Raw genomic sequence first — 18,597 nt, forward strand, 5'->3', positions numbered from 1 at the left:
AGAGAGAGAATTCTCCTGATTCTGGGAGTCTTTAAGGATATTATGGGATGTAGAGGAGGACATGCCTAAAGTCCCTGTAACCAAGTATTGTTTTTAAACGGTTTTACTCAGGTCGATTTTTTTTGGGCAAAGTGGTGAGCCTTGAAACATCCCTGTTCATAAACCACTTTCTAGAGGATGTGTTTATAGCTAAGCATGATTGCATTAACTGTTTAAGGTGGTGCATTTCAAAAAGTTTCTAGTGTAATATTCAATCATTCATTCATTCGTTTGTTCTTTTTCTGTGACTGCTTCATGCTGAGAGAGAAAACCCTATGATCTCAGAGCCGTGTGGCAGTGACAGATTGTGAGAAATATTAAACAGACCTAAGAAACTACACAAACCCATTTTTTCATGTTCTGCTGTATTCTGTAATTATTATTGGGTTAAACAACAAACATTCTGTCTTTGAAATGGGAACAGAATGGTTCATATGTGACAGAGATGCAGACAACACTCTGATGCTGATTTATATCAGCATCAGCTCTACTCACACTATACCATCGCAGGCTTTATCTGACAGAAAGCCCTGGATAAGTATAAACTTCTTTAAAAGCCCTAGCATTTTATCTGGTATCAATATGTGTAAGTCCTTGCTAATACCTTCTGTTACATTCACAACCTCTCAGTTATATTCGACCTCACATTCTACTTTGCAACTGCCATCAATATTAAAGTTAAAGCAGCTTTTTACCATCTCCACAATGATGCACGCCTCCAGGCACCTCTCAGCCTAACAGATGTAGAAATACTCCTACCATATTTATACTAGACTACTGAGTAATGCTTTACTGTAGGTGTTTGTTCATAAGACTACATTACACCCACATGAATCTACTCACTCCTCGTATAGATTTATTTCAACAAGCCTCAGCTGTGATAAAGGCAGCTGCTTTTTCAATCTAGACAGTGTTATGACAATAATCACTCATAGGAATAAACCTCTATAGATGTTTATGTAGATTTAAGTCTGTATTAATAAATAGCTTAACACAGGTGTCAAAGCCGTTTGACCCTTTCTGAAAAGCCTTATATATGGACAAAGACTTAATGGATATTTTAATCCTGGTCTTCTCCATGTTCTAAGCTTTATACCGACCACTATATGTGATCAATCACTTATTAGCTTAATAATTATAGGAGAGTAGAGGTTTTACAGAATGATTTCTGATTATCTGATATATTTGTTTTCACTATGCTATTATTTGCATCTTGTTTAATTGTATTAAACGTAATAAATGTTATTTATTGTATGAGGGGCGGCACGGTGGCACAGCAAGTAGTGTCACTGTTACACAGCTTCAGGGACCAGGGGTAGTGGGTTTGAGCCCCACTCCAGGTGACTGTCTGTGAGGAGTATGGTGTGTTCTCCTCATGTCAGCATGGGTTTCCTCCAGGTGCTCCGTTTTCCTCCCACGGTCCAAAAAAAAAAAAAAAAAATCACACGTTGGCAGGTGTATTGGCGACTCAAAAGTGTCCATAGGTGTGAGTGTGTAAGTGAATGTGTGAGTGTGTGTCGTCCTGTGAAGGACTGGTGCCCCCTCCAGGGTGTGTTACTGCCTTGCGCCCACTGATTCCGGGTAGGCTCCGCGAACCTGAATTGGATAAGTGGCTACAGATAATGAATGAATGGCTCAATTAATGAATGTTTTATGATTGTAAAGTGTTTGTGTCATGTATAGCCCTGTCTACTGTTCCTGCTGCCGGCGTATCAGTGTTTCTTTGTTTGTCATGTATTTAAGCACATGGCTCTTTGTTTTGTTCCTGTCTTCCTTGTCTCTGCCTTTGCTCCTCCCTCTTGTGCCTCCTTTGTGTTCCTGCCCCCTCGCTATCTGTCTCAGGTGTTTCTTGTTTGTGTTGTCTTTTTATAGTCCAGGTCAGTGGTTCCTGTTGGTGGGTCATTGTGGTAGATGTATTTATGTAGAAGTTTCTGTGTTCTGCTCTGTTTAGCCATCTTGTTTAATGTTCAACTTACGGATTAGTGTCTTGCCCCTTTTGATCTGTTCTTGTTTAGTGTTTAGCTCCAGTGTGTAGTTTTAACCCTTGTGTTTAGCATTCTAGCCCTTGTGTTTAACCCCCTTATTCTGTTTAGTTTCTGTGTTTAGCCTGGTTTAGTGTTAGCCCCTTTGTTCTTTTCAGTTCTTGTTTAGTATCTAGCCTTGTTTAGTGTTCATTGTTTATGTTTCAAGGTCTTTGTATTGTTTTTGTGTTTAGCCCCTCTGTCTAGCTTCCTTTTGGTTATTATTAAAATCTCCTGCAATTACCTCCTTCCTGTTCCTCGCCCTTTGACCTCCCCTACACCCACCTCGTGACAGTTTGTAAATGCTCACTATAGACTAGTTTTTCGTTAGCCACAAGTTGTTTGAAAGCATTCTTGTCTCATCTTTTCTTACAAATGATCTCTATATTGTGGTCATTTTAAAGAGATTTATTTTTGAAGCTATTAATTATGATGAGTGAAAAATCATGTTACCCAGAACCTGTCAAGAAATGCTTGTTCTCTGGGCTTGGATTCTGTATTCAGATAAGAAGGCTCTCATTGGTCTATTCAGTGGGGGATGTGAATGTCATATTAGCTTTTAGCGAAGGCTGAGGCACAACCTTCACAAAACCTGAACTGACGAGCCTGAAGCTGGCATCCCATCCAGCAGCTTTTTATATTAAAAAATTTGTTCCAAGTACAATGGTGCTGGTGCAGCAGAATTTAACAACTACATCATTTATGATGGAGTAGGACATTTGAATAAGTTTCCACTTATCAGTCAAGTTCATCAGCAAGTCCTGGTTTAGCTTTCTATAAGTTGACTTCCTGTAAGAGTAAGAAATTCGAAGAGAATCCTCCACAGAACGTAGGCCTTCTTTGGAAATGTAAATATATTAGACTTCACATTCCTCAGTATCCTGAATGGAAGATAAAATGACAAGCAAATGTGAACTGGCAAAAGAAATGTAGGTTTTTACTTTTTTCCTGAAGCTTGTATAGCAGGATCGCCAGTGACCTCAGGCGGCTCTGAGGGATACATTTTTGGTTTCACACACACAGCACAATAGCATGTGTATAACAGCAATGCACAGCTTGTGTGATAAGCTGTATTAACATATAGTTAGTAAACAATTAGTTTCAGACACATTGCCAACACATGCAGTGAACATTTCAAAGCAGATTTAGTTCCACATCTGTTCACACACTGCATCAGACACTAAAACACACTGCTGAGGAAATACAGGTGTGCATCTTGTTTTACATCGTGTACTTTAATTAACGCACTGCTGATTTGACCAGGGACCGTACTACTGCATGAGAGGGAGTGCTCTTAAACAGAATATCAGCATGGCTGTGGTTCATCATAATTGCAGTCATGCTGATATCCAGTATAACAGCACAAACCTGGGTGTTACATTGCTTTAATACAAAAGTTCTGTAAGAACTATTTATTATTTAACAGTAATACAATTGTTCATTCATTTATTCATTCATTCATTCATTATCTGTAACCGCTTATCCAGTTCAGGGTCATGGTGGGTCCAGAGCCTACCTGGAATCATTGGGCACAAGGCGGGAATACAAACCTCAAGGGGTCGCCAATCCTTCACAGGGCAACACAGACACACACACACACACACACACACACACACACACACACACACACACACAGTCACTCACACAATCACACCTATGGACACTTCTGAATCGCCAATCCACCTACCAACATGTTTTTGGACCGTAGGAGGAAACTGTAGCACCCGGAGGAGACCAACGGGGACACTGGGAGAACACACCAAAGATATATTTTTTATAAATAAACACATATAATTCTCCAACTGGTCTGGCACAGGACTGTTTCCAACAAAGTACATACATTTCCCTGCAAGCTGACTTGCTCTTTTGTGTAGGTCTACATTACCACAGGCTCCTTGCTTTGTATCAAAAAAACAATCCAAGCAGAAACCACAAGCAATCAGCCTGTGACAACTTTTTGTGACTGGAGAAGGAAAAGAAAGAAGTTGAATTTTATTGGAGGTGTTTATGGGCTTTTCCAAGTTGTAAAGTTTTTAATTCGATCCATGAGGATCCACAGCAGAAAAATAAACTCATTCTGTGGTGGACTCAGCAGAGTCTGCAGACTCTGTGTCTTACCATGTACGTAATGACATTTTGAGCAGAACCCATTCATTGTACTCATTCAACCCATTCAAGCAAGGTTTAAACCAGCCCAGAGTATCTGCTCATGTTGTAGAGCATTCATTCATTCATTATCTGTAAGCGCTTATCCAGTTCATGGTCACGGTGTGCCCAGAGCCTACCTAGAATCATTGGGCGCAAGGCGGGAATGCACCCTGGAGGGGGCACCAGTCCTTCACAAGGTGACACACACTCACACATTCACTCACACCTACAGACACTTTATGAGTCATCAATCCACCTACCAACGTGTGTTTTTGAACTGTGGGAGGAAACCTGAGAACCCGTAGGAAACCCATGCGGACACAGGGAGAACACACCAACTCCTCACAGACCACCCAACCTCCAGGTTCCTGGAGCTGTGTGACTGCGACACTACCTGCTGCACCATCATGCCACCCATGTTGTAGAGCACCTCTTTAAAATTAAACATGTTATTTTGTTAGCAGTTAAAAGAACACACCAGTAAAGTGGAGTGATATATGTACACTTAGGTCTCAGTGCTGTTATACCCTATGGGCTGGTTTCCCAGACTGGGTGTGGGCTTAGTCCTGCTTTATCCTCATTTCAATGGAAAATCAGAATTCTAAAGGTGTGAGGTCGAGGACTAGGCTTAACCCCTGTCTGGGAAACCATCCCTAAATCACCGGTCATACAATGACCAGACAAATTACTTGGTCAGAATGAACTTGAATAATCAGGCCTGTTTTTTTTTTACTTTATAGATTATTCTGCAGTGACCTGCAAGCCTGAATGTAAATGTAGTCTCATCTTCAAGCCTCTCCCTGAGGCTGCAGTGGTTTTCTAAAGCCATTGTTTTTTTATGAGATCTTATCTAAGTATTTGAAAAAACTTTCCCTATTTGCATTTTCCACCAATTTGACCTTTCACTAGTTATGTGTTGACAGTTTGTGTGATTTCAACTACTTCAAAGTGCATTACAGATAATCAGAGCATCACAATGTAGGCTACAGATCTTAGCTTTTTGTGACATTAGTATTGGGAATGTGTTTTTCTGCAGTGGTAAACCATGATTGCTATTTTGGAACTTATATTTAAATATGTAAATTTATGTTTATGTAAAAAAAAAATGCAGGGCAGATTTTTGGTCATTTTAGGTTACACACAGACCCTGAGGACCCATGGAGTTACACTACTGCAGTTTCCATGACTAAAATAAGCTTGAATTAAAAATACATTGCTCTGGGAATTTTTAAAATAATTTATTCATTTGTTTGCTTATTTGTTTTTTGGTTGGTTGGTTGGATAAATTAAATGAGCATGCGTCCTATTCAAGTACAGAAAATCCAAACAACGGGAGAGCTCATCACAGAAAAAAATGCTCAACAATTTTCCACTGAAAGCTTTGAGATTTTAAGAAACAAAGCTCCTTTCATTTCTACGTGGAATCTACCTGGAATCATGGGATCATCAGGAACACATCCTGGGCAGGGCACCGGTCCATCACAGGGCATATCACACTCACGCCTGTGGTCAAAGGGCTACCAAAGGGAAAGCATGCAGACACTGGGACACTGGGAGAATACAACAAACTCCCAGTAATGAGTGACTTGGATGAGATTCGAACCTAAGACCTATTAACCCTTGAGCTACGTATGTGGCAGAAACACTCCCTGTAGTGCCACTGTAATGCCCCCAACCCAAACATTACAGGGAATTTAGAGTATTACTGCAGTACTGTAGACCCTAAATACCTCTGCTCCCTTCTGCTATTCTATAATCCTGCAGTTGGATAATTACCATGATTTGGGACAGAAGAATGGTTTTGCACTTGCTATAATCCTTTAAGCTAAGGTCTGCTGTCATTAAAATTCAAGCTAAAGTTTTAAATGCTGTGAATATCAATTCCCCTTACATCTCTTCCATTCAGTGGGCATGATTATTAGTTTAAAACTCAAGCTCCATACATTAACCAAACATTAATTTGTTAGGCTAATTTGGACTGAAGATAAACCTCTGGCAGAGTTGCTCTTGCAGTGGGGATGTTTGCATAATTGACCTGGGACTGCAAGCTCTCTGGCCAAAGTCAGTCAGAGCCATTTTTTAACTCACACTGGGCCATAAACACAGTGAAACCTCTCCAGAAGAACTCTCTCTGATAAAGGCAAATACATTCTGGAATCAGATTAATTCATTACCTTTTCCCACGCAGTAAACAATCGCCGCCTTTTTTTTGTTTGTTGGCACAAGCGAAGGCTGAATAAGTGGATAAAGCCCCTACCGCAGATTACAGGAAAGGGATTGTGAAAGCACTGAAGTATCCTTCAGTGGCAGGTTTCATCAAAACTCTGAATAGCTGTTTCCCTATTCAATCAGTTCAGCAGCACTGGATTTACCTGCAGGCTTCAGAAAACAATTAGTTCAGGTTTTCTGGTGTTGCGCACTCTTGGCTACTTGTGAACAAAACGATGAAGCACAAAGAGTGAGCATGTTTATCCAGAAGGCCATCTGGTTATTTTAGTTATTCTCTTGTGTAACTGCAGCATTTTATCCAATCACTGATAAGCACATTGGATGCCTATTTATGGTAGCAAACTGCTGGCTACAATACAGTTCATTTAATTGTGGGGTATATACTGCACAAGCAGCAGCTGCGCTTTAATCTATAGCTCATATTCACATCACTGCTGTTTTAATGAAACTCATACCTTTGGCAGGGTCGTTTCATAGTAGATGGGGAGGAAAATATTCCTAACATAAGTCTAGAGTCTATGGATCATGGACACCTGCTTATCCAACATTTCTTTTTGAATAAAATATATTAATATGTGTGGCATAGATGCGCAGCAGGTAGTGTCGCAGTTACACAGCTCCAGGGACCTGGACGTTGTGGGTTCAGGTCCCGCTCCGGGTGACTGTCTGTGAGGAGTTTGATATGTTCTCCCTGTGTCTGCATGGGTTTCCTCCGGGTGCTCCGGTTTCCTCCCACAGTCTAGAAACACACATTGGTAGGTGGATTGGCGATTCAAAAGTGTCCATAAGTGTGAGTGAATGTGTGTGTGTGTGTCACCCTGTGAAAGACTGGTGCCCCATCCAGGTTGTGTTCCCACCTTGCACCCAATGATTCCAGGTAGGCTCTGGACCCACCGCGACCCTGAACTGGATAAGTGCTTTGTGGATAAGCGTATTGTATCTAAGTGCTTGCCGCAGTAACAGATTCTCCTCTGGGAAAAGGCATTACACTACAAGTTGGGATATTTCTGTAAGGATTTGATGGCATTCAGCATCGAATCCAGAGCATTTAGTGAAGTCACCTACCGATGCTGCATGAACATTTCTGGATCACATTCTTCACTCCAAATCACTCCAGTGGAACGGAATGGAACTGAACTGAATCAAATCCATTTTGTTTATCCCCAAGGGACAATGCATGCTGGGCACACAGACACCTCCAAAAAAAAAGATACCAATACAATAGACAACTGGTAAAAACAAAATATGAAACGTACCTACAGTTGCCAAAAACGATCCTAATGTCCAAGCAATTAATGTGAGTGCTCATTTGGTAGTCTGATGGCTTCAGGCACAAAGGCTACTAAATGAGCACTCTCACATTAATTGCAGGGGCACTGTACGTGTATGCTAGGACAGGTATGTGTGCTCCATCACTTCAGAGAACATAGTTCCACTAATCCGCAGCCCAGTGATAGAGGGCCTCTATCAAACGCTTGGTGATTTTAAGCTTCTATACAGCTGTCGTATACTATTTCAAGCTGTAAGTTAAAGGGGCACACTTCCACTCCTCGAAGAAACTGTTACCTGATCATTCAGGCTCACGATGACATAGTGAGTCCTTTTTTATGCCAAGTAACACGTTGAGTGCAAACAGGCTTTCACTGCGTTATCTCAGTGTGTACTCTCAGTGAGTAGAGCTGCAGGATCTACCAAACAGACCTCCTTCATTAATTATTCAACAACAGAGAGAAAGGGGCAGCAGAGGAGAGAGAAAGAGAGGGGGTGGGGGAGTGGGAGAGAAAGAGAGAATAAGTGAGCAATCTATATCCTTTAAACCTACAAACAAAAGCTTTTCCTCAAAGGATCTGAGCAAGTTCCTGTGCAAGATTATCAGGAATGCAGATCACAGACAGTTACTTCGTGCTTAAGGAGCTCCGCTGCTCAGCGCCATTTGCAAAGTAAAAGTGCATTAAATTAGCATCCAGGCAGAGCTTTGAATGCTTCCTATCCGCTCCCATTATGCCTTGCTAAGCCTTGAGCCCGGTACAGTGCCAAGCTAAACTTTTTCAACCTCATCACTCCCTGTCATCTCATGTCCTCCAACCCCTCTCTAACATCCCTGGGGTGTCACTATTGCTAGTACATTCACTAACACCGGATACACAAACAGGAGCCATAAAGAGACACCCTGTTAAGCCTGGGGTACTCTACACCACTTCAAAGTCATAACAGTTCAGAAAAAATGGCATCATTGTAGTTTACTGTACAAAATGCACTGCTTACAAGCTCTGCTCCAATGCATCTGTCACAATTGAGCATGTCACACTGTAATTTACTGTAAATAAGAGTTTACCTCATTCTGCTCTAAACATATCACATTCATTCATCCCCTGGCTATTTTATACCATCTCTTTTGTCTGTTGTATTTTTGTTTAATTTTATTTGCTTGTAACTGAAGAGACTCTGTACTTGCTCTGTTGGTTCAGATTCTTACATTAGTTACACTCCACTATGTGGTAAAATCCTTGGTTTAGAAAAAAATAGCATTTAGATTTTTCTCCTTTGTGCAGACTTTAAAGGAAATGGGGGAAAATGCTGATCACACACTGAACTACTAGGGATCACACACTACACAACTTCTAACACTGCTGAACCAAACACGCTTCACATGGCTACATGTCGCATGTTACCTAGGAGACACAGATGGAAACATGCAAGAACTACAGCTTGCTGCTGTCACTGTGCATGCCATTATCTGCCTTGAAGAATAAACAAAGAAACATGGAAAAATGACTTTAGGGTTGGGTCTGTGTTGGGAAGCTGTGGTCAGCTTGGTCTTTACAGACAGCAGGGCACTGAATGGGAGTTTTGTAAGCACATGTTAAGTAACAGGCTGAAGTTGGCTTCTTGATAGTATTAAAAATAGAATTTCATTGTAAAGTAGCTGAATTAATGAATCAATGTATTTTTATTCTATAATGTACAATTCAAAATAGCTCAATAATCAGCAAGTTTATGCTCTATATAGTGGGCTCCTTATATGAGGGTGGCCATATTTATAATTGATTTTCAGGCCAGGGTTATCTCATAATGTGAAGAAAAATGTTTGGAGTAAATCACTTCGACTTCAAATTGTGTAGCAGAAGAGGTCATCTGTGTTTATTTTAATTGGATGTTGAAATCTTTCAGACTTGAATCACTGACCAGTAAATAATACTAAATTATGGGCTTAAAAAAAAAACCCTGTAAAAAACAGCAGATTTTATGTAAAAATAACAGCATATCAACCACTAAAATACAGACATTTATATATATTTTTTTTTTCAAACTGGTCTGAAACTCTGCAGATGAAAATATGTACACCTCACACATAATTCGATATTTTCTCCTACCTATTGACACCAGCTGATACAAAATCTGCAGGCTATAGCCAGCCAGGACAGACATGATCTGATTCAGAATCAAAGCTAAAATTAGGCAGAAAAATCTGGCGAAAAATCCTGTAGTACCACCAGGCTTTAGACTCCATAAACAACATCCAGACAAGTGAGACAGCTGTATGGTGAGAAAAGATTGACACAGGATTTGTCAACAAGACAAAAACACGCAAACCTAATCTCTCAGCGTAAAGCAAACTCATCTCTCTGCATATCCACAAACCAACACAAAAATCTGACAGAGCGGAGAGAGAGGGGAGAGAGAGAGAGAGAGAGAGAGAGAGAGAAGAGAGAGAGAGAGAGAGAGAGAGAGAGAGAGAGAGAGAGAGAGAGAGAGAAGGAGGGAATAGTGAAAGAGAGATTGGAAAGCAACAGCATTCAAGAGATTTTCTAAACATTCTTCAACTCAACTCCCTGGATCCCTTTGGATCTGACCTTGAGCTCATCCACACTGACACGAGTTTGTGTTTCATGTGCAGAGGGAGAAGAAGAAGAAGAAGAAGAAAAAAAGAAAGAGCAATAGAGGATAGCAAATGAAAAAGTGAGAAGGGGAGTAGGAAGAGAGGGAGAGAAATAGAAGATGTAAAGAAAAGGCGAGCAGACAAACAGCTAGAGTAGAGAAGGGAGTGGGAGATTGAAAGAAATAAAGATAGAGAGAGAGAGAGAGAGAGAGAGAGAGAGAGAGAGAGAGAGATATGATGGAGGGAAACAGACAAAGAGGGTTACTGGGAGGAGGAGAGGCACAAACAGGGAGTTGTAAAAGAGAGAGGGTGTTCTGATTTTCTACAGCTGACACAGATGCGCAGTAGTTGAATAAGCAAGCACAAGCAAGCATTTATATCCCACATGAACACATCCACCTTAAAAAGACCATTTCACATGTTAAATGCACGCAGACAGACAATGATGAGCAACACAGTGGAGAAACTTGTTTAAAAAAGAATCTGATTATAAGCTTAGAGACTTATAATTAGGGATTGTCTCTGAGTTTGAGTTCCCAGTGTAAAATCTGGGTCACTTTCAACAAATGAGATTATTCATTTAGCAAAGATCCCGTGAAACATATCATTAAAGTAAACACTAAATGAAAGGTGAAATCTTGGGTCTTGAACAGGAGGGTTTGTGAACACCAGGTCTTTATCCACAAGCTGGCGATTAAGGGGAAGTTTGATATGTCATTTTTTTTTTTTCCAGTAGAAATACATTCTACACATAATAAACACAGCCCAAAAGGTGCCCAACTGGAATCCTGAATATTCATAAACAGCCAGTTGTAATCATGCATATGTATATGTATTTATACATTTCATTTAAACATTTAAATGCTGACCACCCACACAAATACATCAGAACATGAAGATGTCCTAACAGCATCACCCGCCTTGGAGCTCTTCACTTGTGCTCTGGCTCCACCCACCCTGATTCTGTACATATAACTCTCACACATTTACCCCTAGTTTCCGTTGGGTGTTTGTAAATGCTCTGTGTTAAAATGAACCCTATTTCTTGGCTTACCAAGCTTTCTTTTTTTGTGTGTGTGTATCGATGTGTTTGACTGATGCCTGTGTTTTGTTCCCAGACGATTCTGACCAAAAGTGAACACTACAGAGCATATTCATCCCGCCAACATGCTTCCCTCATTACAAGACTGTGCCGGTTTTGAAGCTTACGCTTTTATGGATTTTAGTCTTTTGAGATCTGATAGTAACAGGACCTAATGGGCAACCGTGGCCTAATGATTAGAGATGTAGACTGGAAAGTTGCTGATTCGATCCATAAAACTGTAATTCAAGGCAGAGGGAGGGGAAAAAACGGCACTCTCTTCCTCCCTCAGTCCACAGCTGAGGTGCCCTTGAGCAAGGCACCTAACTCCCAACTGCTCCCCCGGCATTGAGGATGGCTGTTCTCCATTCTGTATGCACTCACTGCCTCTATTGCACTAGTGTGTGTGCTGAATGTGGGAGACACATTTCATTGTACATTGCACAATGACAAATAAATGCACATTAACTGCACGTCTGTTGCTTTGTATTCAAAGATATACTCCCATGTGTATTACTACATTCAGCTGAAACCGGTGACAATTGTATTCTTTATTTCTTTTAGTTAAGGCAAAGACACCAAGCACCATTACTGCACATCTTTTAGTGAACCAGAATGAAACCTAGAATGGTATGATAATGTGTTCATTGTTATTGCCGAACCGCCTACTGGGTCGGCCTTGAAGAGGCATTTTCTCTTACTGACTGACTGACTGACTAAAGTTGAAATGCACACGTGCGAATAGGAACCTGTTAGTTCAGCCGTATTTCACAGAGAGAACTTAAGGCGATGTTACTTCACCGTCTGTTGTTAGTTCAGCCATACTTCACATTCCAGTTTGGGAACTAAATTTGGAACCATGTGGTATGTTTCCAGTGACATAAACTGGTTCGCAAAGCAGAAAAATTTGTTCCCAGCTGGAACCAAAGGAAATGAGGCAGGAACATGCTTCGTTTGTGTGTTTCTGGGGCTGTGTTGGGCCTCGGCTCAGGGACGGTTAGTTCACAAGCTTAAAACTCATCAACATTTAAATACATATTATATCTCACAGAGAGGGGAGGACAGCTGAATGTGTCTTATTTCACATGAGTGTGTGTTTTTGCCTGAAATATTGTAAAGGAAAGTGGAGGGGAGACATTTCGTGGTGTTACTGTGTTTATAAAACTCCATATAGCTGCGCACAGCCTCCTTAAACTTCATGCACTTTAACCAGTTACATTGAATAAATAAGTAATTGTAATTCTTAAAATCAACAAAATGTTCTTGGTCTTGTTTGTTCTTTAGTGGTAGATGATCTAGTATTAATTTTTAAATAAAATGAAGAAGAAAAACTCTGATGTCAGTGTTATATATTGTGAACAAAACTTTGTACTCCTTTTTTTTCATTTCTGCATTTAGTCTGCCCTCCATATTTTCTATACAACACAATCACATAATAAAAAAACAATAACAAAACAAAAGCCCCAAAGCTTCTCCAGAACTTCTAATGACAAGGGTATGTATTTTGGGCTTTCCTGTTTTTGAAATACTAGAAACACCTCTGTGACAATGGATACATGGCTAACGGCGGTTCAGCAAAACTAGACTTGCGTAGTTTCTCTTTGCTCTTGTTTAAAAATTAATTTCTAATGAGTTTTTGTACTGTGACATAATTAGGGCAGTAACACTAATGACATCATCAGTCATTTTAGCTTTCATAGACCAAGTGCCTTTGCTCATATTATGAAATTAAACACAGATATGAGCTTTGTTGTATTCAACATGAGTCTGTGTACATGAGTTTTCCCACAAAGAACAATGGGCACACTTTATCCCATATGTTAAAGTAATTAGCTAGCACAATAGCTAATTAACAATGTTAGATGCTTTAATAGGCTTTAAATGATCAAAAAGACATTACATTTTTAATCAAAGCTATTAAGATCGTTCTTGCTGTTTCTCAAACAGGTGGAAAATGAATTAGACGTGTAAAGTGTGCTGATTTGCACTTGGGTCATTTTTTGTTATTGAATGTGCAATGAAAAAACACCCAGTGATTATTCCAGAAACGGCAGTACTTTACATAAACAGGAGAGTTTTACATAAGCAAAAACAGACGTTTTCAATATCAATACAAATTTACAGTGTGTGGTAATACATATAACATTTCTAGACCTTGCTTGTAATGAGTGAATGCAGCTACTTTAATGTGTTCCTTTTGTGGATGCATATGTTCAAATGCCCATGCACAGCTTGTATAATCTCCATAAAAAAAAGCAAGAAATGAAATTGGACACTGTGGACCAGCTGCTCATGAATTTAAGGCCACAGTACTCAATGCTGAGTGTCAGCCTGATGGATATATACTCCCAAGACACCAGGCAGTGGAATGGTGAAGCTGTATCCAGAAATGCTCTTAATTACTGATGAAATTGTGGATGAGTTTATCATTTTATAATATTTTTTTTTTTTGCATTTGTATTACAGTGTGCTAGAAATCTTTGTTAATTTAACTCTTGTCAGGATCTTTGGAGAAAACAGGAGCTTTTAATCACATGGTCTTCGCAGGTGTCCAGTCCTGAGACAGTCTGGATTTTCCAGTGAGGGAATACAACTATATAAGTCACATCAGGGAAGCATCTCCAGCCTCTTGGCTGTTGGAATGGGATAGTTTTTCTTCCTCTGGCCTTGGAGGAGGATCCTCCTCTGGAGTCTGGCTGCTGTGAAGCGATGGGGACGGGTTCTCAGTGTTTACTGGATGGAGGGCACACCCCGGAGGTATTCCCTCGCAATGTTCACCGCAGCCAGACACTGCTAATTAGCTGCTGCTTTTCGCTCACAGCTACAGCAGATGGCACGGTTTAGAGCCCGAGCGAAGTGGAGCGAGTAGGGGAGCGCTTAAAAGCAGACGGAGCGATGGTGGGTGTCGAAAGAAAGAAGCAGCAGACTGTGATGGACCAGGCCAACATAGGACATGTCAGCGGCTCTATGAACAATCACGATCCCACCTAGCTTCTGAGCTCCACTGACAAGTGAGTAAGAGTGACTTTTACAGATTCCACTGCTGAGTCTGGCAACTGAAGCTTGGCAAGAGAAATCACTTCTGTCAACAGTTCAAGCTGGCTAGGGCATTCTGGAACTTTTTGTGTTCTTTAAATGACAGCTGGCATTTAGAGCCAAAAATCAGTCCTCACTCTTGGTTCCAATGTAAAACCCATTTCATTTCTTTTATTATAAGTTAATCAGCCCAGGGAGGCATGCACCACTGAAAATTTCAGGTTTGAGCCCACTTGGCACTCAAATGTTCACTTTATTAAAGCCAGTATGCATCCATCTCATGCTTTATTGCTGGTAAGTATCCTCTTGACCATAAAAGTGGAAGTAAAAGTGGAATAAAAAAGAGCCTGTGCACTTTGCGCACATGCAGCATGCTTGAGTACAGTTTCAGAGAATGAATAGGCAGGAAGCACTTCCATAATATCATAACCAACAATGGCAAGATTGTAGATGTCAGCCTTTACAGAACTGGTCTCAGCTTATGGTTAGCTTGAATAAAAACAATGAAAAGGTGTCATTTACTGATGTTTTCAGCACTGTTAAAGAAAGGGCTGCGGGTCCACCATTTTTGTTTTAATATGTCACACTACGAGTTTTATCACCAAACCCATCAAAGCAGAGCAACGCAGTGCTAAGCGGCGCGATGTTGCAGATAAATAAGCACAGTTTCTTCAACGTTAAACATAAAGATGATAAGAGAGGATGGCAGCCTTGTGACCTTGAGCTTGTTAACAGTGGCTATAGAGGAATTCATGCATTAAACATGGTGCCAGTGGATCAGAGGAGGCCCAGCGAGGGGGAACCGAAGCCCCAGCTGGATTCTTTTCCACTGCCACTGAATTGATCAGACAAGTCTTTCGGCTTTGGCTTGCCTTTGATAAGGCAGGCGGGTCTATTTGGGATAGCAGTCATTCGTTTCATCAGGGAGAAAGACATCAAGTAAACAGGTACTTGGCACCAGATTGACGTATTTTTGATGCCTTTTTTATTTTTTTTTTTAGTTTGTCATACTAAGTTTTCTTGAGCTCAGAGTGAGGGGATCTGGAGGAGTGGTCGATTCAGGATTTGAAATGAAGCAGACATCCAATTCTAGTTTATGCAGTGACAGATAAACAGATTAATCTGTTTGAATGGATAAGCTCTGCATAAACACAGACCCAATTTAAGTTTGAACAAACATGCTGTCGGGCAAATTGTCCACACAGACAGTCAATCATGATCAGGACAAACGTGGTTATGACCAAATAAACTGCACCTGAGGGACCAGCTTGTGTAATCTGCATAGAAAAGCGCTGCCAATTTGGACAGTCCAGATGAGCCACTCCTTTGCCCAAGGTCATCATGCTCAATGCCAGTTGGCTAGTGGGCTGTGGAGGAGTTGAACTATGTCCTCTGGAGTGAGAGAAATTAATTCAATACCTTTGGGGTGAGTTAGAGCAATGTTTGTGATACGAAACTAATCAGCCGACATTAGTACCAGATCTCACTGATACTTGATCAAATCAAATCCTCACAGCATCCACTGTAACACCGTCAAAACGAGACTGGAGGCAAAATCACTGTAAATACTCTTGATTTCTGAATAACTGCTGAATGAGCAGGTGCCTAGAAATATTTGGACATATGGACAGTAGTGTATACATATGGAATGCATGGCTTTGTTACTCTCCTTTCAGAACGAATACAGTGAAACATTTGGTTTTGCATATGTTCATCATTTACACATGAATAAAACTAATTTAACGACAAAAATGATGTAAACTGCAAAACATAATTTTGTTGATATACCATATACCGTAAGTTGGTAATATCCAAATGATGTAGATGGATTTACTAAATTATATCCAATGTCTTACAGTGTATGGTCTGTTTCCTGGACTCAGATTAGGTTTAAATCTGGACTAAAAATCATTATCAGTGGTATTTCTTCATTCACGTTTATACTTCATTTACAGCATATGGCAGGCAACCTTATACAGAGCAGGTTACAATTCAGGTATCTACACGCGTAGGCAGCTGGAATGTTAGGAGTCTTGCCCAAGCACTCCTACTGGGGTAGATTGGTGTTAGGTGGGGAACTGAATCTTGATCTGCAGCACCAAAATAAGCATTACTCACTACACTATAGTCTTGTATACACCTGTTGCCTTTGGGTGAACTTTTGGAGCAAGGCACATTTGCTTTGTTCAATGACAAGCTTAGACATATGTGAAAAGACTATGATAGTTAAGCAAGGACTGTACAGATGCAGATCAGAGCCAGTCAGGGCTGTGAATAGCTTTGACTGACTCTAACTACCACATCTTCAAGGACTGGAGCTTAATGATCACAATCTGAAATAACAGATAAGATAAAAAAAGGCTGGACTGAGTATAAAGCAGGAGAGGGGAAAAAGAAAATAGATAAACATTTATCGCCAACATCTTGACCTTTAGCAAGCCACACACGACCGTGGCCCGCGCTGAGAGTGGCTGACATACAGCTTTGATTGGCAGGATCGTGCTGAGGGACAACATTTGAAGGATTAATGCTTTTTATAGCCTTAGCTTCCTCTAAGAAGAGGCATAGGAGACGGAGGATCAGTCACTGATGGACTTTTTGTTACCGAAGTGATGCAGAGTAGCAAAGTCTGTGGCTTTATGACTCCGATGAGATACATTTAAGAACACTGGTAACTGAAGCTGTGACTATTTATGTCCCTTTTCCATTTATATATATATTTATATAGATCCTGTCCGGGTATAAGGTCACACAGCTTTTAACACACACTAGGAATAATAGGATTTTAAGAAATGCTTCTAAAAACGTAGGGACAATAATTCAGTTAATAAAGATCTTTAATATTACCACTGATAACAAAACAAAATGGAATTCAATACTTATTACTGCTCACTGAAAAAAAAATCTGTAAGCACTTATCCAGTTCAGGGTCTCAGTGGGTTTGGAGCCTACCTGGAATCATTGGGTGCAAGGCAGGAACACACCCTGGAGGGAGTCCTTCACTAGGTGACACAAACTCACATTCACACCTATGTACACTTTTGAGTTGCCAATCCACCTACCAACATGTGTTTTTGGACAGTGAGAGGAGCACCCAGACAAAACCCATGCAGACACAGCGAGAACACACCAAACTTCTCACAGTCAGTCACCTGGAGCAGGACTTGAACCCACAACCTCCAGGTCCCTGGAGCTATGTGACTGCGACACTACCTGCTGCGGCACCATGCCGCCCTCTGTAAGACCATAAAACTACTTAAAAAAGACCCCTCCCACTTCTCCTGTAACTACACTTATGCCTTGTGACATCATATCACACTCTGCCTGTGGACTGAAGTGGTCATAAAATATAAATGAATGAATGAAAATTAACTTTAATGTACTGCAAATATACTTATTCATATCAGAATGTCTAAAACTGAATGGTCTTTTTCTTACAGGATAGACACAAAAACAGCACCTTACTGTTAATGAATAGTTTAGCAAAATAAACATACTGACTCTTACCTGATCCTGATAAGAAAAGAACAGGATGATGAACAGAATCTCCAACAGGAAAATCAGGAGGAGCAGGATGAAAAACTGCAGAGAGAGAGAGAGAGAGAGAGAGAGAGAGAGAGAGAGAGAGAGAGAGAGAGAGAGAGAGAGAGGAATGAGCTATAGCACAGATAAATGGTGCACCATTTAATTGATCAGCAGAAATATTTTATGAGTGACAGCATGGATGAGTAGGGTCGGGTCACTTGTGAAACACAGATGAGTGATTTAGCCTTGGCGCTCCGGTTTCATTTTTTGGGAGGAAGCTATATTTCTCCTTTCTCCCATATCTTTCACAGTGACAACACTGCAGTGTCAATGGCCTGTAACAGAACACTTTGCTGGGGTGTTGAAGAGAACAGGCCTCAATTTTCATCTAAAACTTCCTCCTCAACCCCAGTCGTGCAGGAACATCTGTCGTCATTATCCAATCAGAGAGAGAGAGTGTGAAGAATGAGAGACAGAGAGATAAACTGTGAAAGAACTCATCAACAGAAATACAATAGCAGCATATTACACACTATAGATCAGAGGAATCAAATCCTGTCCTCTAGGGCCACAGCATCACACACTTTAGTGTTTTCAGTAGCTTAACACATCCAAACTAAATCATCAACTAATTATCA

At 40.6% G+C, this 18,597-nt stretch overlaps 1 protein-coding gene across 1 annotated transcript in view; it reads right to left on the reverse strand.

Annotated features, from left to right (window-relative positions):
* tspan4a (tetraspanin 4a) overlaps positions 1-18,597 on the reverse strand; it is an 82,755-nt gene that overhangs the window by 20,126 nt on the left and 44,032 nt on the right. The window contains 1 exon segment of the mRNA XM_066685112.1: positions 17,942-18,016. Within this exon segment, the coding sequence (XP_066541209.1) occupies positions 17,942-18,016 (75 nt within the window).

This window comes from Hoplias malabaricus, chromosome 11 (genome assembly GCF_029633855.1).
Source record: "Hoplias malabaricus isolate fHopMal1 chromosome 11, fHopMal1.hap1, whole genome shotgun sequence".
NCBI classification, from domain to species: domain Eukaryota; kingdom Metazoa; phylum Chordata; class Actinopteri; order Characiformes; family Erythrinidae; genus Hoplias; species Hoplias malabaricus.